General features: G+C 57.5%; 2 protein-coding genes across 2 annotated transcripts; one reads left to right on the top strand and one right to left on the bottom strand.

The window, feature by feature from the left end:
• Window positions 1-58: 58 nt before the first annotated feature.
• On the bottom strand, window positions 59-6,398 carry POLR3C (RNA polymerase III subunit C). The gene is made up of 15 exons (XM_072846564.1): window positions 6,257-6,398; window positions 5,245-5,421; window positions 4,480-4,735; window positions 3,953-4,138; window positions 3,725-3,813; window positions 3,315-3,419; window positions 3,022-3,114; window positions 2,772-2,852; window positions 2,571-2,622; window positions 2,414-2,474; window positions 2,189-2,339; window positions 1,769-1,870; window positions 553-602; window positions 305-454; window positions 59-202 (listed from the first exon to the last, which is right to left on the bottom strand). The coding sequence occupies exons 2-15, from the start codon at window positions 5,389-5,391 to the stop codon at window positions 121-123; spliced, it is 1,605 nt and encodes a 534-aa protein (XP_072702665.1). The 5' UTR covers window positions 5,392-5,421; window positions 6,257-6,398; the 3' UTR covers window positions 59-120.
• RNF115 (ring finger protein 115) lies at window positions 6,338-26,911 on the top strand. Its single transcript, XM_072846565.1, has 9 exons — window positions 6,338-6,675; window positions 16,937-16,995; window positions 18,119-18,170; window positions 20,835-21,046; window positions 21,567-21,638; window positions 21,834-21,906; window positions 23,737-23,830; window positions 25,146-25,261; window positions 25,420-26,911. Exons 1-9 carry the CDS (start codon window positions 6,583-6,585, stop codon window positions 25,549-25,551), a joined length of 903 nt encoding a protein of 300 aa, XP_072702666.1. The 5' UTR covers window positions 6,338-6,582; the 3' UTR covers window positions 25,552-26,911.
• Window positions 26,912-27,997: the final 1,086 nt, after the last annotated feature.

Raw genomic sequence — 27,997 nt, 5'->3', positions numbered from 1 at the left:
ACGCGGGACACGGGGGCAGCACGGCGGCTTCGGCTTTATTCTCCTCAGTAGCGCGAGCACCGCGGGCAGAGCGAGCACGGCCCCGGCCCCGGCCCCGGCCCCGGCCCCGGCCCCGGCCCCTCAGGGCTTCTTCACGGTGCTCTCGATGAAGGACTCCAGCACAAAGATGGTCTCGTCCACCTGGTTCTCGCTGGCGTCGATCCTGGGGGGGCAGACAGAGCGGCGGGAGCGCGCAGGAAGGCCGAGGGCGTCCCCAGCCCGCTCCGCGCCCGTCCCCGTCCCCGTCCCCGCCCGCCGCGCTCACTTGTTGACGTTGCGTTTGAGGTTCTCCAGCTGCTGGCGCTCGGGGGCCGTGATCATCTCCTCGATCTCCTGCAGCTGTGCCTCCTCCGCGCCGGTGGCCTGCATGGACGCCAAGATGGCTTCCACCCGCTGCGACTTCTCCAGCAGCCGCCTGGGGAGGTGACGGGCAACAAAATGGTGGCTTCGGCTCCCTCTTCCCCCCCAAAATCCACCACCCCTTCCTCGTGACGCCCGAGCCCCAGCGCTCACTTGTTCTCCTTGGTCTCATACTGGCGCCGTTCCATCAGGTTGGCCACGCTCTGGGAAGAGGAAGGAGAAACGGGGCAGGGCGAGCCGCCAGCCCCGGCGCGGCGGGGGCACGGGGGGAGATGCCCGCGCCGCGGCAGCAAAACCCGAAACGGGTGGTGAAATGGGGACGTTGTTGCCGCCACCGCCGGTGGCACCATCCGGGAGTCCCCAGGGTGGAGGAGGTGGCTGTTACACCCAGCCACTCGCTCCCAGGGCTGGCGAGGGGACGCGCGGGGATGGCCCGAGAGCCGCCCTCGGTCGTGCGTTGTGGTGGAGGAGAACCACGTCTGGTGATGGTGGTGGAGAACCACGTGTGGTGGTGGTGGTGGAGGAGGAGGAGGAGAACGACCACCACACGTGGTGGTGGAGGAGAACCATGTGTGGTGGTAGTGGAGGAGGAGAACCACACATGGTGGTGCTGGTGCTGGTGGAGGAGGAGAACCACGTGTGGTGGTGGCAGTGGAGGAGGAGAACCATGCGTGGTGGTGGAGGAGGAGGAGAACAACCACACGTGGTGGTGGTGATAGAGGAGAACCATGCGTGGTGGTGGTGGTGGTGGTGGTGGTGGTGGAGAACCACGCGTGGTGGTGGTGGTGATGGAGGTGGAGGAGAACAACCACACGTGGTGGTGGTGGCAGTGGTGGAGAACCATGTGTGGTGATGGTGGTGGAGAACCACACATGGTGATGGTGGAGGAGAACCATGTTTGGTGATGGTGGTGGTCATGGTGGAGGAGGAGGAGAAGGAGAACAACCACGCATGGTGGTGGTGGAGGAGGAGAACAACCACGCGTGGTGGTGGTGGTGGAGGAGGAGGAGAACAACCACGCGTGGTGGTGGTGGTGGAGGAGAACCACACATGGTGGTGGTGGTGGTGGTGGAGGAGAACAACCATGCGTGGTGGTAGTGGTGGAGGAGAACCACCACACATGGTGGTGGTGGTGGAGGAGAACCACGTGTGGCGGTGGTGGAGAGCCACTGGGCTCCATCGCCCGGAGCAGGCACACGCTTGGGGGGGCCTGGATTTCCCCCCCCTGCTTGGGAATATTGATGGGGATGGAGACCCGATGGGGACCCGACAGGGATCAGGCTGGCGCCAGGGGCCTTCGGGGACAGGCGGACCGAGCAGAGCCACCGGCGGGTCTCCGGGAGCGTCCCCGGCGGTGACCGGGACGTACCTTGTAGCATCTGTGCAGCAGCATCCGCGCGGAGGACGGGACGTTCACGGTGTAGAGGTAGAAGGTGCGGGACGGCGCGTGGTCTGGAGTCTTGGGAATCTCCTGCCGGTGGGCGAGAGAAGCGGGGAGGACTTCACCGTGCGGCACGTCCCCGCGGTGAGCTACGCGGGGCTGGGGCCTCAGCCGGGGTTTTGCCGGTGTCCCGTGCGGGGCGCGGTGTCCCTCGCTCGCGGGAGCGACGCTGGGAAATGCCCGTCACCCGGGCAGTCGTTTTGTGAGGAGCAGGAGAGCGACGCTTGCTCTTGCTCGGGGAAGTCTTTGAGGCCGCCGCGCCCATCGCTCTCCAGCCCCCAGCCCGCGCTCTTTGGCCGCACGCCCCTCGCCTCACCCTCGCTCCGGTGACAGGGCGGGCACGCTCACCTGCAGGGACACGAAATTCTCCGACAGCATTTTGTACAGCATGTCCTTGGCTTCCTTGGCCGGGATCATGGCGAAATCCTCCACTTGCTTCTGCTCCAAATGCTTCTTCCGCAGGAGCAAGCGGAATATCCTGGCGCAGCGGGAGCCAAATCTGAGCGGGAGAGGAAAATAAATCGGCGGACGGAAGGGAGAAGGGGTCGAGAAGCCTTCAGACGGCCGTTTTACCTCTCCTCCACGATGGACTCCAGGGTCGCCGTCGCCAGAGACGCCAGGGCCTTGTGAAGATCTGTACAAGCCCGAGGTCAAGGGATAACACCGGCACTCGGGAATCGGCGCACGCACTGGAAAACCCTGGCTCGGGTACTTCACCCACAAAGGATACTGACGGTGTACATGCCCCCGCCGCTGTCCCCGGATTTACCCACAAACTCGAGCTACGAGAAAAGAAAAAAAAAAAAGGCTCACTACATCCCAAAGTAATAAAAATCCGGGTTTTCTTAAAATCTTGATTGTAAAAAGGAGAACTTCTTTACGCAACCGAGTTCTCGCATTCGGGCAGTTCAGATAATCACGCGTTTCTTACCGGGTCATCTGCTAACAGGGTGAGGTACTGGTCCAAAACTTGCTTCACGATGTTGTATCCGGCTGGGAGAGATCTGAATATCTACGGGAGGAAAAACCGGCAGAATATAAGTAGGGGTAAAACAAAACAAGCAGCTTGCCTAAATCTGCAGGTCCTTTACAGGCTTTTCCTGCCCAATTCAAAGCCGGTGCCGGAGCCGTGCCAGCGAAGGGCCCGGGCTACACCCTGACTCCTCAGGGCAGGAACCGACCTCGTTGGAAGAGAGCGGCTGGGTGTACGGCGCGCCGGAGGACGTGGTGACTTCGCTCATCCGCAGCATCGTCCGCACTATTTCGCTGCTGGTCTGGTTTTGGGGGGGAAGGAAACGGCCTTTAGTGTGGGAGAACCTCTGTCCCGAGCTCTTCCCGCGGCAGCAAGCGGACGCTGGCCACCCCTGCCTGCCCCGGGGCGGGGTTTAACACCTCCCCACCGCGACCGCAACCGGCAAGCTCCCCCCGTGACGTGGAGAGCGACCGCGGGAGGGTTCCGAGCGCTTCCACGAACCTGATCCATGCGGTTGGCCACGGCACTGACGATCCCCTGGTCTCGGAAGTGCTGGTGGAACCGGTCGATGTTGACTTGCCAGTAAATGCCGTCGTCGGGTGGAGGCTGCGGGGGAACAGTGGGAGAGAGAGGAGCCGCAAAGCCGAGGGAGAGGAGCCGCAAAACTGCTCGTTTGGTTTCCCCAGGAGAATGTTTGGGAAGATGCCGGATCCCTCGAGCCCGTCAGCTCAGCAGAGGAGGAAGGAGCTGAGCCCTTGGCAGGACAGGGACAGAGGTGCGTCCCCGGCAAAGGGTACATGCGGGAGACAGGCAGCGTCCTGCCCAGCAGGCAGCTGCCTCCACCTTTCCCACGTGCCCCCATTTACAGCCCCGCAGAGCCGAGGGCGACGCTGCTTCAACGTCCCCCGTACCTCCGAGCTTTCTCCATCTTGCTTCTGCTTTTTAGCCTTGTGTTCGCCGTTCTCTTCCTCGTCGCACGATCGTCTCCGCTTCCCTTTCCCTGTCAAACGAAGAAGACGGCCGTTTGCTTTTAAAAACTGTTATTACGGTCTCAGGTGAACAGCCTGTGGCCGAGCGCTCCCCAAACACCCCGCTAAACCATCTGGTAGCACCCAGGGTTACCCCGAGGGGCTTCTCACCTACGAGGTTCAGCCTGGGCACGACGTACATGTCCTTCTCGTTGACCACCAGCGTGGGCGCAGGGGGAGGCGGCGCGTCGGGGCTCTCGGGGGTTTCGGGGACCAGCGGGCACCTCTGCACAAAGTGCGTGTCCGCCAGGCGCACAAACGTGTTGGAGACGTCAGCGTAATCCATGGTCTTCCCGTCTAGGCCGGAGGACAGAGACGGCGGCCTCAAGCTCTGCCAGCCCCGGGCTGTGCCTGCGGCTCCAGAGGACGAGGTGACGCTGCGGTCCCCAGAGAACCGCTACGAACAGGCTGCTCGGAGGCCGTTTTGGGGTGGGGGGACAGCATTTATAACCCCTCCGGCAGCGAGGCCACTTTGGGTGGCTCCTTCTCCAAGTTCACGGCCAGCTTCCCACTGCAGCGCAGCCCACAGAGCCGCCAGTACCGCATTCACCGAGCAAAACCGGCCTCCGGCAGCCGCTGCACCTCCTCCCGCTCCCAGACCCTCTATTTTTTTTTTTTTAAGGAGAGGAGATTCCCACCTTCCATCGTTTCGGTCAGCCTGTCCGCCACCTTCCTCACCACCGCACTCATCGTCATCTTGCCGTTGAGGAGCAGCTCCTCCACGATGAGCTCGCCCGTGTCGCTGTAGAGGGTCTTGGCGGTGTAGATGTAACGTGGGTAGCGGAGGATCCTCAGGACCCGCTTACAGTGGGCCTCGTACTCCACGAAACCTCGCTTCTGCAGCTGGTACGTCACCAGGTTGTGTTGGATGAGGACGCAAAGGGCTTTCTTCACCTGCCCGAGGCAGAGCGCGGCTCGGTTACGCGACAGAGAAGCCCAAGCTGCATCCTCGGAGCCTCGCCCCCCTTCGCGGCGCTCGCGCAGCATTTCCTCCATGCACAGCCACCACCGTCCCCCCGCTGTGACCCTCCCGGTGCTGAGCTGCCAGTGCTTGCGTCACCATCTTGTCCCCTGCGCATCATCCCCGTCGCTCTGGGCTCTGTTCCCTGCCTTTGCTCCCTTCGGAGAAGTCAGGGTTCCGCTCTCCTCCTTCCCAGACTACCTTTTAAGCGAGATAATAAACCATCTCTCCCGCTTAAGAAAACCCCCCTGATTTATTTATTTTTTTTTAATAAGCATCAAAGCGCTCATGTGTCCTTCTCAAGGTTTTCCTACCAGTTTCTCCTTCAGGAGCAGCGGCGGTGGTGACCGACGGCTCGGGCCGATATCAGAGCGGTCCGGGCTGCATTATCTAAGGCCTCTGATCACACCCAGGCTAAAGCCGAGGCGGGTTGGAGACGTACCTGATCCAGCAACAGCCCCGTGTCGTTGACGATCATCCGCAGCGGCTGGGTGCCCGTCCTGATAAGATAAGTCCCTATCTTCTCCACGATCTCCCCAAAATGTTCTTGCAGCAGGAGGGAACACAGCTTTATTTCCGCCTGAGTCATCTCGACGGCAGATCAAAACACCCGGCGGTGCTGGGGAAGAGCGCCGATGCTGTTATGGCTGTTTTGGGGGGACGGGAGGGCGGGGGACGCGCTGCTGCTGCCCGGAGAAACCCAACATGGATGTACGGTGGGAGACCGAGTCTCGAGCGAAACCAGCCCCTGGGGCGGTGGCGGGGTGAGACGGAGAGGGGACGGACGCTGGCACACGGGTGGTCCCCGTGTCCCCTCCTGGGGGATGGCAGCCCTGTCAGAGAGGTCGGGGTCCCTTGTGTCCCCCTCCCAGGTGGGATGGCCCCCCACAGAGGGCTGGGGTCCCGTCAGAGGGGTCGGGGTCCCCCTGTCCCCTCCGGGGGGACGGCAGCCCTGTCACAGGGGTCCCCGTGTCCCCTCCCAGGGGATGGCAGCCCTGTCAGAGGGGGTCTGGGTCCGTGGGTCCCCCCTGCCCCAAGAGGCAGCCACGTCAGAGGGGTCGGGGTCCCTTGTGTCCCCCTCCCAGGTGGGATGGCCCCCCACAGAGGGCTGGGGTCCCGTCAGAGGGGTCGGGGTCCCCCTGTCCCCTCCGGGGGGACGGCAGCCCTGTCACAGGGGTCCCCGTGTCCCCTCCCAGGGGATGGCAGCCCTGTCACAGGGGGTCTGGGCTCGTGGGTCCCCCCTGCCCCAAGGGGCAGCCCTGTCAGAGAGGTCGGGGTCCCTTGTGTCCCCCTCCCAGGTGGGATGGCCCCCCACAGAGGGCTGGGGTCCCGTCAGAAGGGTCGGGGTCCCCCTGTCCCCTCCCGGGGGACCGCAGCCCTGTCACAGGGGTCCCCGTGTCCCCTCCCGGGGGACGGCAGCCCAGCCGGGGGGGACCCGCCAGGCCCTCACTCACCCAGGCCCGGCCTAGGCCCATGCGGCCACCATGGCAACCGGCACTTCCGGTTCTCCGCCCGCTACTTCCGGTCGCGCTCGGCGCCGCCGCGCCTCGGTGGCCGCTCTGGAGGACCGGGCCAGGGGATGCTCTGCCCGCGCCGTCTCGTCGGGCCGAGGTGACGCTGTGCCCACGCGAGCTCGCTGCTCGGCCCGGAGCAGACGAGGGAACCGGAAGCTCGAGGCTAGCTGGTCGTTCCGCCGACGCTCTACCCGGCGAACCGCGGCCTCGCTGCCTCGGCGGAGGACTGACGGCAGGGGAGCCGGCGGAGGCGGGGGAGAGAGAAGATGGCGGAGGCCTCGGCGGCGGCGGCGGCCGCCGTGTCCCAGCACCGCTTCTTCTGCCACAGCTGCAAGGGGGAGGTCAGCCCCAAGCTGCCGGTAAGTGCCGGGGTTGGGGGTGCGGGGAGGCCGAGGCTGAGGCCTCTCACCGCCGCTGCCCCCCGCCGGGGGCGGGCCGGGCCCGGCCCGGGGTGAGGGGCACGTCCTCGTCCCCCCGCACTGATCTCCCCTTGGGGGGGGTACCCTTGCCCGGGGTTCAGCCTGGGGATGGCTTTATCTCCCCCTCCAAGCCCTGCAGGCAGGGGTGACCCCCCATCCCCTTCCTGACCCCTGTGAGGAAGGGCAGCCCCCCCCCCAAGCCCTGCAGGCAGGGGTGACCCCCTCATCCCCTCCCTGCCCTCTGTGGGAAGGGCTGTTCCCTTCAAACCCTACAGACAGGGATGACACCCCCACCCCCAAATCACGCTGCGGACCCCCGCAGGGAAGGGCTGCCCCCCCATCCTGTGGGGAAGGGGTACCCCCTCAACCAGGGCCACCCTGACAAGCCTTAGAGGCTGCTGTGGTACCCCCAAACTTTTCCTGAATCCTACAGGGAAGGGGTGACCCCCAAAATCCCACGGGGAAGGGGTGGTTCTCCAGAAACCCAGCATTTAAGGGTACCCCCCCCACCCCCCCCGCACCCCAGGTCCTGTAGGAAGGAGCGAGCTCTCAAATCCTGCTCAACCTTGTGGGGGCAAGGACCCCCCCAACCCTGCTGACTGTGGAGAGCGGTGACCCCCCCAAAAGTCTGAGGATCGGTTGACCTGCACCCCGATATCCGTAGGGCTGTAGGAGAGGACGAATCCTCTGATCCCTTTGGGAAGCGCTGATGTCCCTGCAGAAGACTGCAGGGAGCATTTGGGGGGGGCTGTATGTGGCCCCCTCCCAGGGGTGACCCCCAGTTCTCGGCCCCTAGCCGAGCCCTTCGTCGGTGCCGTCCCTCCAGGTGAGGAGGAGAGGGGAGCTCGAGCCCCAGCCCGCTGGGACCGAGTCCCCCATATCTGGGGAGCCCAACACCCCCAGCCCCAAAGGGCTGAGCAGGGAGGTGACAAATCCCTCAGCAAGGCAGCTCAAAGTGGGTCTGGGCTGGTGTGACCTCGATATCCACCCACCCACCCCCCATGTTGGGGGTTTTGGGGGTGGAAGGTTTGTCCCGTGATCGCTGAGGTTGGGGGACATTTGGGGAGAGGAGCAGGACTGGGCTGATGCTCCCGTTCCCTATGGCGGTGGGCATAATCCCAGTGCCCAGCCTGGGAAGGGGTAGGGGCAGGACTGGGGGGACTGGGGGGATGCAGACAGGGCTGGCGTGTGGGATGGCAGAAGGAGGAGGTGAACCGGGCGGCCACCGTCATCCGGCTGCCTGCGTCCTTCCCCGGCTGAGCAGTGTGGGACGGAGGGGAGACGTCTCAGCAGCCGTTATCCACGGGCTGCATCTACATCCAAGTCCGATTCACAAGCTGTCCTTGCTCTCCTGCGGGTCGGGGACCATATCTCCTGTCACCTGCAGGCACCCCAGGGTCTGCCGGCAGGGAGTTATCAGCTTCATTAACCCCAGAAGTTCATTTCTGAGCTATGAGTTGTGGGCTTTCTCTGTTCCTTTACTGTCCAAGGGTGTTGGAGCCCTCCCTGTCCTTCTCTGTCGCCAAGACAGGAGCGAGGCCACGCGCAGACCCCTCGGGCACTGAGACCCCCTCCCTGATTTCTGTAAAATCCAGGCAGACGGAGCGATGTGGCCCCTCGGCAGCAGGAGAGGGGCAACGCAGGCTCTGAAAGCGCTCTCACCCAGCTCAGGCGAGGGGCCCCGGCACGGGCTTCTGCAGGCACGAGCAGCCCCGAGGGTTATCCTCATCTGACGGGATGGAAGTTGGAAATCTGCATCCAGATCCATCCCAACTCCTCTGGAGCCGGTAGCTTCACCTTCGGGTGCTTCTCTTGCCTCCTGTCTCCCAAATTTTGCTCCGCTCTCTTTGTACACCATTTCCATCTGTCGCTGACTTCAGCGCTTTACCCTCCAGCGTTTCAAAATCTACTTTGTTAAAAGAAGCACTATCCAAAACCTGCTCAAACCCCGTCCGTCCCCAAGACTCAGGCTTTCCTGGTGCCTCAGTAATCTTTCTTGCCTGACCTGGGAGTAAAACTCCAGGCCTGCTCCACGAAACACCTTTACATCAAACCTGCGCTGGTTTTTCCTTTGCTCGGATCCAACGTGCTGTGAGCGGTTTCCTTCGCTTCTAAATCGGGAGCCCGGGCGGACCGAAGTCCCTTCTGCTTTGCGTGGGCATTAAAGAGGTCGCTGCATCCTCTGCCTGGAGGATGGCTTGCCCAGCTCTCCCGGCGTGTCTTGCTCCAGTTTCTATTTCAGGAGCACCCAGAAACCCAGCTCAGGGTTGAGGCCTTGGTGGAGGCTGTTGTTTTGCCTCTCCCGCTGGGCTCCGCTCTCGTTCCCCTCCGGAGGCGGCTGGATTTTGGTAGGGACGAGCGTCGTAGAGCTTTTGGTGGGTCTAGAAATGCAGGTTGTCACAGTCTGGGCTTTTAAAAAACATCTATTTGGAGCTCGTGCCTGCCACAGTAATGAATATTTTTGCTCTTTTGACATCTCCGATCTTCCTCTGGCCTGGCCCTGGGGTGGGGACAGGGATGGACAGGTTCCCTGTGACCTGCTGGGGACCGTCAGTCGTCCCCAAACCTGTTCCTTCACATCATCCCTTTGAAGGAAAATGTAGCCAGAACTTCCTTACGCCCTTCCCTGGCCAGTCGGCTCGACTGGGAGAGGCTTTTACAATCTTTACTCGGCGCCCAGACGTGCTTTGCCTTGGGTCGGTGCTGTCCCCGTGACTTGGGGACAGTTGGGGTCGGGGTGTCACCTGAACCCCTGGCTGTGGGGAGGACGTGGCCACGGGGCTGCTCTGCCCACGGTTGCGGTGGGGTGACCTTGGGAGCTGCTCTTGCTGCTTCCCTTTGGTCGGTCCTCGGAGGGTCCCCTCGTCCTTCCAGGCTGCGTAGCTGTCACCCTGCCTTGCAGGAGGAGCGCCGGCTGCGTGCACCCCGCTCTGCCCCAGCACTGATTTCTTTTGGGGCCGTAACTCTCTCTCCGTGCCTCAGTTTACCTCCAGCAGAGCAATTACTGGCTCCGTGGGGGAGGATCTGCAAAACCGAAAGTGATAAACTGGGAGAAGCTGGACCCGTTTGCCAGGACCAGGCTGCGGTCCCATGCCCCCAGTCTCTTTTTCTCTCGCCCCAGACAAGTAACTTCTCACCCTGTCTTTGCAAAAACAAAACAAATGCTGAGCGCACTGGGTTTTTGTGGATTTTTTAAACTGCTTTCACCAGGATAATGGCAACCTAAACTAAAACCCTGGCTGCAGATCGTTTGGGGCGTTGGGGCTTTGGTGGGCTTGCGTTGGGGCTTTGGTGGGCTTGCGTTGGGGCTTTGGTGGGCTTGCGTTGGGTTGATTGCTGCCCGGGCAGCCGGGTTGCAGCGCTGGTTTGATGCTGAGAAGCTGGCTGATGTTTAACGATATCCCCTGCCGGCTATTTCCAGTTGCTGTGGGTGGCGGGCGCTTGTCCTGATGGGGCTGCAGCCCCGCGGATCTGTTTTTATTTTAAAGAGGGGAGGAAAAACCCAAGAGAGAATGTGTGGCTGGATGAGAGGCAAAGCTAAGCAGGGATTTCAGCTCTCCCGGTGACACAGCTCCCGCAGTGCCGACTGCTGCCATGTCTGCTTGTTTCGGCCCGTGCTGCCCTCCCCAGCAGCGGTGGGAGAAGGCTGGAGCGATCTCCCTCCTCATCGCTGCCATGGCCGGCTGGTTTCATCCGTGCTAGGCTCCCGTCCCCGCCAAAATATCTTGACTTCTCCTTTGCCGGTGTGAAGCCAGGCGGTCTCAGCTGGGAGTGAGCCGGGAGAGGAGCTGTTCTCGCTTCACGTTTCCTTTCCCTTGAAGAGCTCTGGATGAACGCCGAGGATGACAGACCGTCCACGCAGTGCCACGCGTGGTTAAAAGCTGCTGCCCGGGTGTCCGGCGTTTCGGTGATGGAGTTTCCCTTGCGCTTGGCGTGGCTCAAAGAAACGCTTGAATTGGCCGATGAACCGCGCGGTGATGCTGGAACGGAGTCAAGGTTAGGATACGATAGTCCCTGTCTGTAACGCCGGTGACAGCGCGATTAACGTTTATCGCAAAGAGTGCGACTGCGTCTCGCCGAGGACCCTGGCCTTGCTCCGGGGGGGGAAGAAGAAGCAGCAAGTTCTGAGGTCAGGTCTTGGGGCGGAGGAAACGGCACGTGGCTTTGTACGGGAGCGAGCAGGTAAGGGGGATACTGTCCCAGAGCGTTTTCCGTATCACCTGCTGTCTGTCATGACAACTGCTTTGTCTTCTCTTGGCAAAATGGTTTTTATTTAAAAACAAACAAAACACCTTTTTTGCGTAAAATTAGCTGTCTTGGGTCATTTGAGCCCTGGATCTTCTTTCTGAAAGGCACTAGGGAAGGGATTAGGGACAAGGGAGTGGAAAACGAGGGGTTACTGAGCGGTCTTTCTTCTAGACCTCCCCGTGCTGAAGCATTTCCCGAGCTGGAGACTGTACCTGCGCTGTTGGGTTTAAGAATCACAATCCTCCAAGAATTCGTCTAGTGACTTTGAAAGACACTTTTATACTTCTGGCTTCCCGACACCCTCTGGCCGCAGCCTCCACGGCCGACGCGTAGCGTGAGGAAAGTCCTCGGGTGGTAAAAATAAGTGTCAAGGTGATAAGCTGCCTCGAGGAGCGGGGACCCGGGGAGAAGCTGTTGAGCTCCAAGGGTTGAGAGACACGGTCCTGGCTCGTGTGCCAGCGCGACGGCAGAGCCGAACAGATCTCAGGAGCTTACGAGTGCTCCAGCGTCCTGCCGGGGGAAGAGATGCCGTGGAGGTTTTTTTGCTGCTGCTTCGTCACGTGAGAATGCAAGAGCCGTCTTTTCCTAACTGAGGGTTAAGGTGCGTGAGGCTCAGCCTCAGTGAGCTGCAACTTGATCGCGTGGCTCTAAAGTGTTGAATTAGGGCCAGTTCTCTGGGTTCTCTCTCTTTTTTACCCGTGTCAAATATAAACCAGGTAGTTTATTTAATGCAAGGAGCAGCTGCCCCTTGGGTGAAGCCAGTTTGGACAGCGCAGAGTCATGTTGCCCGGTACTTAAAGATGAGGAGTAAATATCGTTGCAGCTGTAGGGATTACAGGAGGGATCTCTAATTCAGCAAAGACAAATGAGTCAACCCAAGCCCAGGGTGGTGGAGCTGAGTTATCCTGCCCGTAGCTGCCTGATGAAGAGAGGGGAAGGTAGTTAAGTTACGTCCAGGGTTAGAGCTGTGGGACGGGCTCGTGGCCGTCGAGGGGAGGACAAGCCACCAAAGTAGAAGCGTGCACAGCTGCTGGGCGGAGCGGGAGTCGGGGAAAACTTCTCAGCTTGCTTTATTCTCTCTCCTTCGTCGGAGTCTCTGCCTTGCTGATCAGGGAGCTTGCTTTGATGTCTCCTCTCCAAGTTGCCGGTGCCTGGAATAGCCAGGAGGACGTGAGAAGGGGACGGTTTGAGCCCTACCTTGCGGGTGAGGGTGACAAACTAACACCGTTACCTGCGGGCCCTCGGCCGTGGTGGCTGGGAGCAGCTCGGGTTTGGTGCCTCAGCTGGAAAGATGCTGACGGTGCTGAAAGTGCCGCGACGGAGGGCTGAGCCGGCAGGACAGGCTGGACTGCGGAAGGGACGTGCCGTGCAACGATGGCCTCATCGGTATGGCACGGGGTGCTTGGCGTTCGGGTGCCCTAGCGTCCCCTGAGGGGGATGCGGCGCTGACCGGGGGAGTTGCTGGTTCCTGGCTCGCTGCGCGTCCGGGCCGGACGATGAACAGGGCAAGGGCGTGAACGGTGCCTCTGCCAGAGCCTGGCCACGTGCCTTCTTTTGCCTGCTCAGCCCAAGAACCCAAACGGCACTGTAGATGGACCAAAGCAACCTGCACATCGCTTTTCCGGGTGCTTTGTAGTCTTTAAATTGAGTTTTCTGTGGGGACCTCAAAACTTAGACGGATTTGCTGCCACGCACCATTGCTTGCTTCTTAATTGGAATTGCCTTTGCATCTTTCCCTCTGGTTTGGAGGTGAAGGGGTGCTTGGGGACCACCTGGGGGTATGGACCTACAAACCGGAGGCTGAAAAACCTTCTAGTCCATCCTTTCTGCCCCGATGCAGGATCAAGTCTAGCAACATCGCTCCTGACAGACGCGCTGAGGCTAGACGTGTATGTGCCACCCAGTTCTGGCTGCTTAGAAAATCAGCTGGCTGCTTTCCTCTAGCTAGCTAGCGAGCGCCTGTCTCCTGTGAGCAGGGCGCAGTGGGCTCCCGTCGGGCAGAGCCGCAGGCAGCGAGGGCTCCTGGTGGGATTTCCTTTTATTTTCCTTCTGGGAAACACAGACCACCAGGCTGAAGGGGAGTTGGAGCGATAGGATGCTGTCATTCCTTTCTGGAAAGTCTCTTTTTCTTTGTGCTGTGGCTGAATCCTGCTCGGGGAATGAGGTCCCTGCGCTCACCAAAACGGTCACGGTGGCAGCTCTCGGGACGCGGTGTGCCCATCAAGCTCTTTCTGTGCAGGCAGGAGGCTCCGGCAGATACCGGGGCTGCCCGATGCATCCCTGAACCTAGAAAGCGGGGAGGTAAGACGAAGGGCTCCTCGTGCCGCTCCGTGCACGCGATGGCTCTGCAGTATCCCACCCACCTCCCGTCGTCTGTTCTGGTTTCCCTTCTCCCTCCCCCCTGTTGCTATTTATCCCAAATGCCATTTTTATCTCTCTCCATGCTCTGACTATACATTCGAGCTTCTGGGTGAGATGCTGGTAATTTCCATACAGCTTATAACATAAAAAGCAACATTCAAAAGCTTCCAGAAACGCATCAGACCTGCAGCCCCAGGAAGCGCAGCAGCGTCCCCGATGGCACGGCCCGCTGCTAAGTTTAGGGGAGTGGGGGGAAAAAAAAAAAATCTTTCTAATGTGGTCGTTTTGACAGGGAAAATGCTGGAAATGAATTAAGTGAAGGATTTTTAGGCAGCGCAGAATGGCCTCCTGGTTCGGTATTGCTCTGAAGCCTGGTGGTATAGTATGAAATGAGGTGGTATAGTATGAAATGAGGTGGTATAGTATGAAATGAGGTGGTATAGTATGAAATGAGATGGTATAGTATGAAATGAGCTCTTCGACCCCGGTATTTTAGTGCCTAGCTTTTGATTTGGTACGTATTCATTACTTTTAAGAAATGCCAGGCATTCACTGCTCCTCGCTTCTAATTTGCAGTTCAGACCAACATCTCTGTCTATGAAGAGGGACGCCTGTGCGTACTCCGCCTTTTGCAGAGCCTTTCCCAGCAGCTCCCTTCTTTTTCCCCCCTGCATTGTCATTTTTGTTCAGAGAGGGGTCCGTGCCGTACCCCCCCGCCTTCCCGCCCGTGCAGCCAGACTTGCTCTCCATGGTGGCATTTAGCCCCGCAATTTGCTCCTACGCAGAACCGAGCAACGCACGTTCCTCTTTCAAACGCACGCGTCTATTCTCGTTAGCCCTGCAGTTCACGGACGCAAAGCCGAAAGCCCCAGACAGATATTTTTTTTTTTTTTTTTTTTTTTTTTTTTCTTTCTAAGAGCTCATGACCCATCAGTTCCCATTATACTCAAGGCTGGAGCTCTTTTGAAAATATACCACATGTTCGGCTGCCTAAATGGGCCTGTGCTCGGCCTCTCCCATCGTTGACTGGGGTGTCACGACTGTTTTGGGAGCGAAGCTGCTGTGGGCAGCCCCCCGCCACACTCTTCTCCATCTCTGAAGCCGCTCCAGCTGGCAAGCGAAGTGCCCCTGCGTAAGCACAGCACCTGGTAAATATTGCCAGCTAACGCTTTGCTTCGTGGGGGAAAAAAAGGCAAAATGAGATTAATTGAGGTGTCTAGAGGGCTTATGTGCCATTCCCAGGGAAACAGATTCAGCGGGGAAAATGATACGGAGCTGTACGGTGACAGGGGACGGGGAGACGAAGCTTGCATTTCATGAAAGCAAAAAAAGATGTGGGTGAATTTGGAGCCGCCTCTGCAAAGGCGTTGTGTTACCGGGCTGGGGGTGTCCCACCTGCACCCCAGCTCTGGTAACGCTGCGCCGGGCATTCGATCAGTCCTCGAGCTCGGCGGCGTGTTGGGAGTTCAAAGGAAGGAGCTGGAGCAACCGGTGTGCCGCTGGCTCGGGTGTCTTGTCTTTTCTTTCCTCTTCCTTGTCACGCTCCAGGTCTAGGTAGCAGGATTTGGTACCGAGGGCTCGAGGCTGTGGCTCACGGGACGCTGGCGGGGTTTTTATCTGTGGTCTGGGAAGCGTGAGGAAAGAAAGCAAGCAAGACTCTTTTATCAGGAGGCTTTATTTTTGGACAGAGACCCCACGAATCTCGGGCTGGAAAATCACTGCCCAGAGCATGGGTTTTGGGAGCGCTCCGTCTCCTGCCGCCCCGCAGCGGGACGGGCTGGGGAGGGAGGATCTGGGGGTGCTTTTTGGTTTTGGCAATGTTTTGCCCTAAACTGAAGCAGATCCACAGCTCTGGGACAAAACGAGGGCTCTCGCAATGAAAACAGAGGAAACTTTTCTCCTCTAAAGAAATCTTTTCCAACTGATCCTAAAGGCTCCAGCTGCCTCCGCGGTTGCCTGCGGGCAGCTCTTCCTCTCCCCGGTGCCGAACCCAGGATCGCCGTGCAGCTGGATGTGAAGGCTGGCAAGGATGCTCTCCTTTTGGGGAGCGGTCCTTTTGTTTCTTCTGGTGGATAAATAGCTGGCAGACGGGGGTTGCTGTGCCCGTGTAGTTGTGAGGACGGAGCCCTTCTTCCGTTTCCCTGCCGGTGCAAGTCCCGGCGTTCCCTGTGTCCGTGGTTGCCCCTGGGCAGGGGTGACCCTGCTCGGTAACGCCGCGGGGGGCGAGGAAGCGCAGGGGAGATCTGAATTTTTCTCCTTTGCCCGATTTTCAGGAGGGCTGGAGGTAGGGAGGCCGGATAATGGCTTTTCCCCACCCTTTACGCAGATCTTGCGCTTCTGTAACACCAGATAAGAACGAGCCGAGTTGTTCAGAGGAGCCACGGGAGGTTTTTCCCCTCCTTATGGGTAGGGAGGCGATGGGGGATGTCTGTAGGGTCCTGAGTTCAGGGCACTGCTGCAAGGTGGACCCAGAGGTGCCTCTTCTCCATGCCCCGTGTTCCGGCTGTGCACGTCTGTCTGTCCGCCTGCCCAGCCTGGCTTCTTAATGTCCTCCCCTTGCAGCAGATCCTGCTTTGATGGCCCTAGCAGCGTATTCCAGAGCAGCGAAGCCTCTGGATTATCCAGTTCCCTCTCTCCCATCCTTAAAAGCTTTGCAGCCGCAGAGCAAGCCCATCCACCTCCATCCCGCTTTACTGGTGACCAGCACCTTGCTACTGGTCCGGCAGCAGGGCAGGCTCGGAGGGAGCCGGCGGTGGGAAAGGTGCACGTTTGAGCCTTTTGGATTGGGATTTTGTGGCCTTGGGAGGAGCTGCTTTTTTTATCCAGGTGCTGTGCCAGGGAAAGCAGCCCTGGGGCTGTGTGTTCCCTTCTCTGCAGCCCAGATCCTTCACTTGGTAAAGGAATGGCGTGCTCGGTGGGAGGACAGAGCAGCGGGCAAGCGGTGGGATCGGTGCTGAATAGCTGGCGAGCCTGGCTTACGTATGGAGTCCCCGTTTACGAAAATGGCTTGGGGAAAAAGTAAAAAATATTTATGCTCTAACTCTGATAATTGCAGAGCATCTCTGTAAGTTCCCTGCGAGAGCCGTCTTCCCCGCAGTGCGAGCGGCAGCAAATCCAGCTCCCCACGGAGCTGCGTTACCAGCAGCTCGTCGGCTTTCTGACACCGGTTTAATTGAAGTGACTTGCTTTCTGTCACCGCTGCTGGGAGCTGGCCTCGTCCTGGTGCTTTGCAGCAGGCTTGTAAATGGCTCTTTTCTTAAATGTCATTATCTGGACAGGCTCGAGGCTGTAAGTGTGTTGGGTTTTTTAATTTATTTTTCCTCGGTCCGTCACTAACCTTGCGTGATCTTGAGAAGGGTGTTTTTCCGTTCCGCAATTGTCAGTTGAGGTTAATAATATCTGCTGTAACCACCGGGCTTTGAAATCCTCTTAATGAAACCGAAACGCTGGTCTTTCAGAGTGCCTTTACAGGGAGGTGGAGCTCGGGAATCCACGTTAGACTCCTGGCGTGTAACCTTTTGAGCTCTGTCTTTTTCCTAAAACCACAAGCTAAGTGCTTGGTGGCTAAAACCAGTTTCCTCTGTCTTTTCAGGAGTACACCTGCCCGAGATGTGAATCTGGCTTTATCGAAGAAGTCACAGATGATTCCAGGTAACGCACACATCGATGCACTGCTTGTTTTACCACACGCTTACGTTTCTTCTGGGTTTATAAGATGCCTGGTGTAAAGCCTCTAAAACCTGTGGACAAGGATAAAATGAGGAATGCAAAAGAAAAGCGTATCTATTAGCGTGAATTTGGACTTAATACCTGATGAGACTGAAGATCCAAGTGGCTGCTGGTCTCATGCTAGAGCCACGTGGAGGATTTGGGGAAGACTTCCAAGAAGGTGGGAGTCTTGAATTAAGGCTGTACTAAGTCCCGTGAACAAAAGCGCTTACAGGTTTTTGACGGCTGTTTCTCTGGTCTCTTAGAGCCAGAAGCATTATTTTTTTAGGAATCAAGCTTGAATCTCAATGACTCACAGTACCTTTCTTTTTTCCTCTGTTGGCCCCAGCTCAGTCTCCTGACCGCTTCTCCAGTCTCGCAGCTCAGGCCAAGAGAGAAATACCTTTGCTCTCTAGGATTTGGTGGTTGGTCACCCAGCAGAACACGCTGGTGGCAAATTAGGGATGCAAAATGATGCCTGTTCAGCGCTTACTGTATTCGGTCTTGAGTAATTGCTGAGAAAACCGCTTTATTTGGGTTGGGGGTGGGCAAGACGAAAGGGCACCAGTGGTTCCGTGAACCTTTGCTATCTGAGACTTGCCACAGCGGGAATCTGGGGCCGGGTGTCGCTGAGGAGAGGACTTAATGTCACACTACGTCCTCTTCTTAAATATAAGCGTATACCTGTTGCTTAAGGCAAGACCGGAGGGGTCCTCTGGGGCACTTAGCACACAAGCCTGTTTGCAGAACGACGATGCTCCATCTCAAATGCCTCCTCTTAGGAGGCTCTTCCGGAGTCTGGATAGTTAGAAACCAGGTTTCTTCCTCGGTCAGGTTGTGCATAGCGTGCTGGCACATAAAGAAGCCTTTAATTTTAATAGTCCTTTTCCGTCCCTAGGAATTATTCCGCTGTGTTCACACAGGCAGGCTCTGTTTGCCCGTCCCTTTCTCTCTCAGGCCACACGGGGACTGTCTTGCTCGCACGAGTTCCCGTCTGTGTTCAACCCCAGAAGGGGAGATGATTTCTGGAGGGGTGACCTGCTCTCACTTGCCTGTTTTTCTCCAGTTTTCTAGATGGCAGTGGCATAGACGACAGCCCATCCACACAGTTTGCAGAGGTGAGTTTTGCTGTCTTGCTTTTCTTTTAACTGTAGCCATGAAGAGGTTTTTCCGTCTTGGCTCCGGGTGCAGCATGTGAAGGCATCGTCACTTACTGCCTTGCAAAAAGGACAGTTTTCTTGGGAAAACTCTTCCTAAGAGTTTTCAGGAACTTGGCACATTTTGAGGAGACTGTTGACGCTGCCGGAGATTTGCTCACTGGGCAGGGCAGGAAAAGAAGGATGCTAGAAAGACACCCTGGCCCCTGCTGCTGGCAGATGCTGGGACGTGTGTCGGTGATGCTCAGCCAGCCAGGGAGGGTGTTGCCTGACCGCCCTTTCCTCCCTGCTCGTTGCTGCTCCGAGTTTTACCAGAAATACAACTGTCTAAAAAGTCCAAACTTGCAACAAAATCCGTGCCTCACAATTCAGTTGCCTGGACCTCAGAGCAGGGGGTGTTGGGCAGCGAGGGCTGGCAGCGCCTTTTCTTACCCCATTACCTAAAGTCTGAAACAGCCGGGCACGTGCCGACAGCCTGAGTCGAGCTCCGTGAATGTGCGCCCTGAACTCGTGCTGTGGCCTTGCCTGAGTCACCCTGCGCTCGTGGCTGCGGCGGCAGCTCCTCTTCCAGACCCTGGGGAAGGAAGGGCGGCTTTAGGCTCTGATCGCAGGCTCCGTTCCGCAGGGCTCTATTTCCCTTCAGGAGTTCAGCTGAGCTGTGTAAAACAGATGGAAATAAAATTTCTCTGCCTTTCCTCTGCCAGCAGACCTTGCTCAGAGATCAGGTTATTCGTTTGCTCGGTTATTGAGGAGTTTTAACTGTTCCTCGCTCCTGCCAGGAGAGCTCCCCAATGTCTTGAGTCGCAGCTCGTCGGCCAGGGTTATCCCTGGGTAGATTTGGGGGTCTGTGTTGTTGCTGAGCCCTCCTTCACGTGCTGCAGCAAAGCCACTCGGTTCAGTACCAGAAACAGGGTCACCGAATAGCTGGAATTCCTCTACAGCTTTGTGTTTCGGATCTGGATCCCTCCTCTTTGCTTCCATGTTCCCCACATACAGCTGGTTTGCCTCTCCTCCCCTCCTCTTCAGCTGGATCCATTTGTCTCCTGAACAAAACTGTTGCCTTTCTATAGCTCCTGCCCAGCGCCGTATCCCAGAAATGCCCGTGTTTCAGCGAGATAAAGTGATCTCGTCTTATAGCCCACGTGTCGGTTTACAAAGAGCTTTGGGATGCCTCTGCGTGAAAGGCGCTATGTAAATTTAAATGGCTTTTAGGATTAATAATAAATGAAAGTCTTCTCTCGGCAGTGTGGCTGCAAGCAGGCAGAGCTCTATCTTGATCATAACCAGCAGGAGAACAAGCAAAACTCTGGCTGTGGGGTATTAATTCAGAGAACAGGTCATAAACTTGACTTCTCCCTTTCCTCCAGTGCCGGATTGAACCAAGCAATGTAAGAGACTTATAAAGCGAGCTAATTTGGTGTGAAATGGAAATTAAGCCGCTCTAATCATGTCATAATGCATGATGAGGGTCTAGTACAAATAAGAAAAGAACAGCCCTCGTGTTACGCTCTGTAGCGTTTAATTCCCGCAGTAAATCCGAGGGCGCTGCTCCTTCGAGTGTCGCTTTTGCGGCGTGGAGCCTGGTCCGGGCGTATCGAGCGTGAGCAGCAGCTTGCTCCCACGCGGCACGCGGAGGGTTTCTTGTCTGACGCTCCTTGTTTTGTTGTGTCCTACGAATTTTTCTTTCTCATAAACCCACATCGTAAATCTTCAGTGCCCTCCTCAGCTGTTACTTTAATCCGTGAGTGATCTGAATCACCGAAGGAATAAAACCAAATGGGTTTCGCAGGTGGCCGAGGGGGCTCTCGGCTCCGAGCTGTGGCTCGGGATGGGGATGCCTCGCTCCGGGTTCCTGGGTGTTTTCGTGCAGCCCCCAGTTTCTCTGCAGGCTGGCAGCCCGCAGCGGGGAGCGTAGCCAGGAGCTCTGCAGACATCCATCGGTGCCCCCCAGCAGCTCTTGATTCGTGTCCCTGCTCGCCCTTGGGCAGGCTCAGGGCCAGCAGTTTGCCTTGGTCAAGGAGCAGGTGGGGTTTTGCACCGCCAGCAGCAGGTAGATCTGCTACAGCACCAGGAGATGCCTTGGCTTGTGTGGACGGACCCCACGAAACAGCGTTACACGTGCAAGACCTTTCATTATTGGCCATTTCTGGCTGCTCTGTTCTGCCGTGTCGGGTACGCTGAACCAGAGGACACAACCAGAGACACGAACCCTCCTTCTTGGGGCCGTGCTTCAGTTTTTGGCCACATCCATTTGCTGCCTGTGGCTGTGAGGACCCGATGAGCCCGTGGATGTGGGGCCTGGGTGTCCAGCATTCTCTCTCCTCAAATCCCAGCCCTTGGAGAGAGAGACCAACCCTCGCAGCGCGCTGGGGTGGCTTAACAAAATAGATGTTGTTGCGATCTGTACGTAGAAGGGAAGAGCTGACGTGTTGGTCTTCCTGGAGGTGGTACATCTGATTAGTTTGGGCTATAATTAAGTGCTTTTGCCAGACTTTTTTCTGGGAGCCATGGTAACCATATGAATTTGCTCAATTGCTTGTGTCGAGGTGGACTTCTCTGCCTCCGTGTTGGCAGCGGAGTCACCGGGATTAGTGACGGTTTGTGTCTCCCCTTTTCTCCCCCCAGCTTTGGGACCATTTGGACCACACCATGTTCTTTCCTGACTTCAGACCCTTTCTGAGTAGCAGCTCACTGGATCAAGACAGCAGGGACAACGAGAGGGGCCACCAAGCCCACGCCGACCTCTGGGGACCAAGCCGACCCCCGCGATTGCCCATGACGCGGAGGTACAGATCCCGGGGCAGCTCGCGCCCCGACAGGTCTCCCGCTATCGAAGGGTAAGTGCCTAAATTACCCCCTGGAAGTGTCTCCCTCCCCCATCAGTGAAAAAAATGTGGGATCCTGGGGAGAAACCTGATGAAATGGGATCCTGGCACTTATGGTAGGTGACCCTTGGACCCAGAAAACGCAGGTTTTCACATCAGATGCTCTACCCTTTGTCCCCCTCGGCACGAATCGAAGCTGCGTGGTGGGAAAGGTGGGTTTTGCCTGTAACAGTGCCAACCCTCGCCACAGGGAAACGAGTCAGTGCCTGGGAAATGCAGTCATTTCCTCTCCCAGCCCTCCCACACTCTGATGAGTTAGCATCCCTTGTTCCTTCGTGCTGTGCCTCTGTCTCGGGGCTCGCCCTTCTGCAGAGGGGTTTACCCAGGTGCGAGTCTTGCAACAACTCCGATCGATCGGAGCGGTATTTCGTGTTTTGCTGCCCATTCTTGCTAAACTGTTGCTGCTACCATTTATTCGTTTGCTCAACTTGTTCTTTTTCTTTTTTTTCTCTTTCGATTCCTCCCTCTTTAGAATAATACAGCAGATCTTTGCAGGGTTTTTTGCAAACTCAGCGATTCCTGGCTCACAACACCCTTTTTCCTGGTGAGTAGCAAGCATGGTTTAGACCATGGCTTTGATCACGGCTGTCCACGCCAGTAAACAGCCGTGGTCTGGTGTCCGGGAGCTCCGTCTCCTCCGTCTCCCCCTCCCGTGGCTTCTCTGGGAGGATCGTGAAAACCTCGGGGCTGGTTTGGGGTGAGTGAAACGGCTTCCTTGACTCTCTGCTCCCGTCTGCAGGAGTGGGATGCTGCACTCGAATCCTGGGGACTATGCGTGGGGACAGAGCGGCCTCGATGCTATTGTCACCCAGGTAAGACCCTCGTATGTACCTGGGTGGAGAAAGTCCCAAGCTGGCTGGCCCGGGCTTTGATCTGTGCCTGTAAATTTTGGTGCTCCTCTCCGTGGTGCTCAGTCCCACTGCTGGAGACGAGTGCTGGGTTTCGGATGAGGACTAGGAACAGACCGTCGGTCTCTGGCTCGGTGGCTGCTTGCGCCCTGCCTCTTCAGAGGGTCTAGGAGCAGGGGTCGCACCTTATTCCTGTGGAAATGCAGGACCTTAGTTCACCTCTTTGTCAACTCACCTGTGGTGCAAGGCTTGCAGGTGCCTTGCAACGGGCTCAGCGGAGGCCAAAGATTAAAACCTCCAGCGTCAGCCCCGGATCTCTCGCCAAATTCAGCAATTTGCAGCCGTGAGCCATTTCCCCCTGTGGTTTGTGGAGGGATGAGCCGAGTCCGCTCCCATTCCCTGGAAGCGTTGTCTGGCTCCTTTGAGGATTGGGGGTGTCCAGCCTCCATCCACAAACAGTCTCTTCCAGGGTGTTGGCATCACTGGGATGGGAAGAGCAGACGGATGCTGTACTGAGAGCTAATTTGGCTGCTGTTGTCGTGCTGACACCTCCCGAAAGCGCCTGGCAAAGCCATCTGCTGCCATTCATAAGTAGCCCCCGGCTTCCCAGGCTGCATCATGCGCCCGTCTCGCCCGCCTTACTCACCGCTTCCTAAAATGAGCCTGCAGCCCACATGGCCGCTCAGAGACAGCACCTTCCTCCTCCCACCCCGCACCCAGCGGAGCAGAGCAAGCCCCGGCAAGCTCAGTGCGGTGGGGTTGGTGTCGTAGTTCAGATTCGCGCTGGGTTCGGCTCTCCGCTGGGTCTGGAGCAGCAGCTCTGCCCACCCCCGGGCTTTCGTGTCATCCCAGGCGTCTCAATGTGGCCTTCAAAGTTAAATGAGGCTCCTACAAACCCTTTTCTGCGCTCTCCCTGACCGTGCTTGAACCCATTTGAGCTGATTGCCGGGTGAATCTAGGTCGTAACAGTATAAAATTCCTATGAGTCATGAAACTATAACACCGGGAAAGAGGTGCTGTCAGCACCATCGCTGCAGCTCGAGCTCAGCCCGTGTTAAACGTCAGAGACCTCACGCAGGAGATGGAGACCCACGGGAGCGCAGGCTTTGGTACGGTACGCAGGGTTTGGTGGCGGTACTCGACTAAAGCAGCTTCTCTTTATAGCCCTGGGAGGTCTCCTTTTTCCTCCTAACACCCTGGTCAAGTCCTGGGAGAGGCAGAAGGTGCTCAGTCTCCTTCGTTCCTGCAGTTCAAGGTTCTTCCTCTTCTCTAAACATCTCCACCGACTCCCTTTCGGTTCAAAACCCTCCAGGAGTAGCTTAGCACCTTCTCCCATGTCCATGGCAACGTCTCCCTTCCCACCCAAGCCCTTCAGTCTGCCGACTGTTGATGCAAGAGAAAATGTCTGGAGGGCAACGATGTTAGAAGCGGGATTGTCAAGACTGGAGGCATGAAATTAAGGTTTGAACACCAAAAATGTTGCTGCAGAGGAGGGAACGGTCAGCTGTGCACTGAATATCTAAGCTAGGATGAAACGGCCCGAGCTTGCTCCTAGGGTTGGGCAACAGGGATGTTTCTGGCCCTGGCACGGCCTGTCTGGGAAGCCGGCGATGTCTGTCACTTTGGGGACTTTAGGACCGGGTCAGGGACGTCCCCCAGGGACAGCCTGTGCTGAGCTGCTCCTGCCTGCCTGTCTGGTTTTGGGACGTAGCGCGCTCCGTGTTCGTAGGACGATGCTCTGCACGGCAAAGCCGTGTCCGTACTCCTGAGCACAGCATGTTTTCTTCTCCACAGCTCTTGGGGCAGTTGGAAAACACGGGACCACCTCCAGCCGACAAAGAGAAGATCTCATCTCTCCCGACAGTGACAGTAACTCAGGAACAAGTTGGTAGGTGAAAGCAGCGGCCAGCGTCCCGCGTCACTTGTCTCCTGATGCTTTGACGTACGCGTCCCGAGCTCCCCCACGCCCTCTGCTAAGGATCGGCCTCTTCGCTGTGTCCTTGGGCTTCCCTGGCTGATGTGGGAGGGTAGAAGGCAGTGCTGCTCCGTCCTCCTGAATTACTGTCTAGGCTCGGGCTGCAAACACTCGTGTCTTCCAGCTCGGGAGATCCTGAGCTTTGCTGCTGCTGTCATCTCTGGTGTTCACAGTTCTCCTGGGACTCTCAAACCTCCGCCAATTCAGGCCATCAGCAAAGACCTTCTTGGTTCCGCACTGTTTGCGCAGTCCTTTTTGGCCTACCGAACCCCTGATTGCTTTACCTTCTTCTAAAATCTTCTGTTTGTGCTGCTGTTTATGGTCTCATTAGAGCTGGGCTTGGCGTGTTGCTTTCTTCCCTTTCAAACTGGCTCACGGCAGGGCTGGGAGATGAGGCTCTGAACGTATTCCTGCTGAACCGCTCTGGAAATGTCATGTAAAACGCGCAGGTTCTTGCCGTGCAGCTGGCAGCAAAGACCTGTGGGTTTCTCGTAACATTTATGGTTTTGCAATTAGCTCATCCCGGGGGTTTTTCTCCCTGTCTTTGCAGAAGGCTGTCTCCAAAGGCTGCTCAAAGGATCCCTTTCCCTCCGAGCTGCTCTATTACTGGAAACTAAAATGCTCCATTAAGACAAACTGTTTGATTAGAAAAGCTGTTTCCACAACAGATATTTTTGTCTGGTGCTTTTTATATCCCCATGTCTCTTCTTCTTGTCTGGGAAGCCAAGAAGCATCTGAATTTCCATGTTGTAATGCTCGGTCTCGCCTGTTTGAATTGACAGAGCTCGGGCCGAGCAGCCTGGCAGCCAGAGAGGCTGGGAGCTCAGTCTCCCCGCTGCTCGTGGCCGGGACATCTGCGTTAGCGTTCCGGGCTTGGTACAAAAGAAGAGGGATGGGGTTTTTGCCGTCTCTCGTGGTCGATGGCGCGCAGCAGCCCGAGGAGGGTGGGCGATGGAAGCGTCCCCCGCCGGCCTTGCAAAACCGCCCTCGTTCTGGGCGAGGAAGTTTTGGCAGGTCTCGGCTAAAATACCCTTAGTTTGATTTATTTTTTTCGTTGCCGGTCCTACGCAGAGAACGTAAGGGATTTCTTTCACACCTGGCTGGCGAATGCTGCCGCCCCCAGTGGGTCGTACACAAACCTACCCTGGCTTGTAAAGACGGGAGTTGGTATTCCCGGAGAGCTAAAGCTGCCTGCTTCACCCTCCTTTGCTCTCTGCGTCTCTTCCAGATACGGGTTTGGAGTGTCCTGTCTGCAAAGAGGACTACACAGTAGCGGAGCAAGTTCGGCAGTTACCGTGCAATCACTTCTTCCACAGCAACTGCATCGTGCCGTGGTTAGAGCTGGTAAGAGCCTCTGCCCGCGGGCAACCGTGGCTCTTCGGGCTCCGAGACATGCCCCATCTCCGAGCCGAGCCCTGCGTGTCTGAGGGGATAAAACCGTCCGGGTAAAGCAGCCATCCGAGTGGCATTTCCCTGAAGCCCCCCCCGCCTTTCTCTTGCAGCACGACACGTGTCCGGTGTGCAGGAAGAGCCTAAAAGGGGAAGATTCGACTCGGCAAACACAAAACCCCGAGGCCTCAGCGAGTAACAGCTTTAGCAGCGAAAGCCAACTACACGATCGATGGACTTTCTGACGCTCGAGGGCTTCCTCGGGGGCTCTGGCCGGAGTATCGTTGCTACAGATGTACATTGTATTATAATTCAAACAAACAAACAAAAAGTAGCAGGAAATATAGGGCAGGGGAGGGAACCCACCCTGTGGTATTACTGCGATGAGTGCTGTCTTTTTCCTGAAACTTTAAACTAGCATCTCCGAGCGAATCGCGTCTCCATTGGAATCGCCTCTTTAGTCCTAAATTCAGAGTCTTTTGAGTGATTTGACTTGATTTTATACTCGTGAAACCTTTACTTCAACCGTGGCCCATCTGAAGGGGGGGTGAGCCGGCGCAGGGAGGTTTGGGGGGACCCCGCCTGGGTCCCGAGATCTCTCCTGCAGCCTCCTCCGCGTCCCACCCCCGGCAAAGAGGTGGCAAAGGTGGGGAGAGCGTCCCCGTTGCGGAGCTCCTCGTAGTAAAGGAGGGGATGGAAAGGAGACGGCTTTTGGCTTCTCTCCTCTGACCCCTTTCCCTGCCCCTCGAACCGGGTGGGTGGAATCGAATCCAGGAGGTTGTGGTTTGGTTGTGGTTTGGTTTTTGGTTTTTTTTTTTCCCCTCTCTTCTCATGAATTCAGGTGAGGGCGTCTATAAAATAGCGATCTAGGCTTTCTCAAGGGAGAGGCAGAGGTGAAGATGGAGGCGTTGAAGGGTCTCGGAGCTCTTCCCGAGGTGTGCTGGCGGAGAGAAGCGTGCTCGGGACGCACGGGAACCCCTGGTTCTGGGAACAGGAATGCACCGAGCAGGATTTTCTGTCTTGTCGTGGACTTTTTTTTTTTTTTTTGGTTGGCTGGGGGGTTTTTTCTGGCCCTTCTCCACGTGCCTGTGTCCCCAGGTCTGTCCAAATGTCCCCCACCCACAGTGAGTCGTTTAGGATCCTTAGCTGGCTTGTATCATATGGACCACATTAAAGGCGTCCTTTAGGAAACCAGACCTAACCGTGCACAGCCATTTTAATGGCCGATTCCTCAGTGGTTAACACACGATCTTAATTCTCCCTTAGTCCGGTAACTTTAAGAGAATCTTTTTATTTTTGTGGAATTTTTTGTTTGTTTTAGGGGGGGAGGGAGGTTTTGGTTTTTTTTTTCCACTTCTGTAACATTTCATCCATGTTTGAGTTCCTGTTTTTATCGTCCGAATAACGTCTGTGCTTACGGCACCCACTAAACCACCACGTGGCAATGTTGAACCCCCGGCTCGGCCTGGCAGCGGGCGGGAGGGAGAGGTAGGTCGCGTCTAAACATGTTGCCGCTTCATTGCTGTAAACGGTGTACTACGTACACTCGATTTAAACTAGTGTTTTGTTTGCTATTAAGTCAAATAAAGGCCTTTATAAAGAAGACCGGATGTGGAGAAAGATTGTTGGGGCCGGCAGAGGTGGCTGAGGAGCTCGGGGGGCTGGTGGAGGACCAACGGGGATGGAAGTAGCCACCCCACGAGGTTGTAAAGGGCTTTTCTGGGGAGAAAAATTCTTATCCGGGCGTTGGAGGTCAGCAGCTGAGCCCTAACGCGGACTGGGGAGGGCTGCCCAGCCCTGGGACGGCGTTTGGAGGCGTCAGCCTTGTCCCTTCTTGCACCGCAGCCGCGGGTAAGTCTGATCCCGCCGGACTCGGCTCCTGGGGGACGGGTACCCCGACACCCACCTCCCCGCCGGTGCCCCCGTCCCTCCCTCGTTCCGGGGGAAGGAGACCCGTGCGCTGGGCGAGGAGGAGGTTTCTCTGCTGGGGACAGGGGCTTTGAAAACCCTGCTCTTCCCCGAGGCCTCCCACCCCGCAGCGAGGGGATGGGGGTCCGGCCGGACCCCCCCGGCAGCTGCCCGACGCTGCCTGCGCCTTTTCTTTAAGCGGTCGGGAGCGTGTTTGGGTGGGAGGAAAGCAGAGATGGAACTTCTGCCCCGTAGGCAGCCCCGAGCCGTCTCCCTGCTACCTGCCGGGCTCGTTCTTGGGGAAGCAGCTCGTGATCCGCTGTTGCATCCTCGGGACCACCTCTCCCCCCTCGGCCGGCGCCCGCTCGAAGCACGAGGACCGGCTCATCGCGCGCTTTTGAGGGCCGGGCTGGGAGCTAAGAGCCGATCGATGGCTCTCGGCCGCGTTGGTTGGTGACAACAAAATGGAAAATGCTTTAACCGCAGCTAGATCCCGCTTGACGCGTTCTCTTTGCTGGGTTTCTCGCGTTGCTTTTCCCTGTTATTTAGTGTTTCAGGCTCCTCCAAAGTGCCCCGCAACTTTGGGGGTGCTGGGGGGGGGGCATAGACCTTCTAGTGACGCCTGGGGCAGTGCCGGGTTTCTGCTCCCGGTTCCTCCCTCTCGCCGGTGCTGCCAGCTCAGCCCTGAAGCGCCTGAAATCGGGGATTTCCTCCCCGTGGGGTGGAATTTAAGCCAGTCGCTTCCCCGGGCGCCTCGCCAGGCCCCGAGGCGGCACGGCTGCG

This window comes from Ciconia boyciana, chromosome 26, assembly GCF_034638445.1.
Source record: "Ciconia boyciana chromosome 26, ASM3463844v1, whole genome shotgun sequence".
Taxonomy (NCBI): Eukaryota; Metazoa; Chordata; class Aves; order Ciconiiformes; family Ciconiidae; genus Ciconia; species Ciconia boyciana.
The sequence above is the reverse complement of the archived record's forward strand: the minus strand, read 5'-3'. Positions and strand labels throughout refer to the sequence as shown.

Excerpts from the sequence above, each read along its gene's own strand:
- POLR3C (XM_072846564.1), bottom strand. The coding sequence starts at position 5,391 with ATGACTCAGGCGGAAATAAAGCTGTGTTCCCTCCTGCTGCAAGAACAT. Across the intron at positions 2,475-2,570 it reads CGGGGGCATGTACACCGTCA|ATCTTCACAAGGCCCTGGCG; the intron begins GTATCCTTTGTG and ends GGGCTTGTACAG. Across the intron at positions 455-552 it reads TATGAGACCAAGGAGAACAA|GCGGCTGCTGGAGAAGTCGC; the intron begins GTGAGCGCTGGG and ends TCACCTCCCCAG.
- RNF115 (XM_072846565.1), top strand. The coding sequence starts at position 6,583 with ATGGCGGAGGCCTCGGCGGCGGCGGCGGCCGCCGTGTCCCAGCACCGC. Across the intron at positions 21,047-21,566 it reads AGGTCTCCCGCTATCGAAGG|AATAATACAGCAGATCTTTG; the intron begins GTAAGTGCCTAA and ends CTCCCTCTTTAG. Across the intron at positions 21,639-21,833 it reads TCACAACACCCTTTTTCCTG|GAGTGGGATGCTGCACTCGA; the intron begins GTGAGTAGCAAG and ends TCCCGTCTGCAG.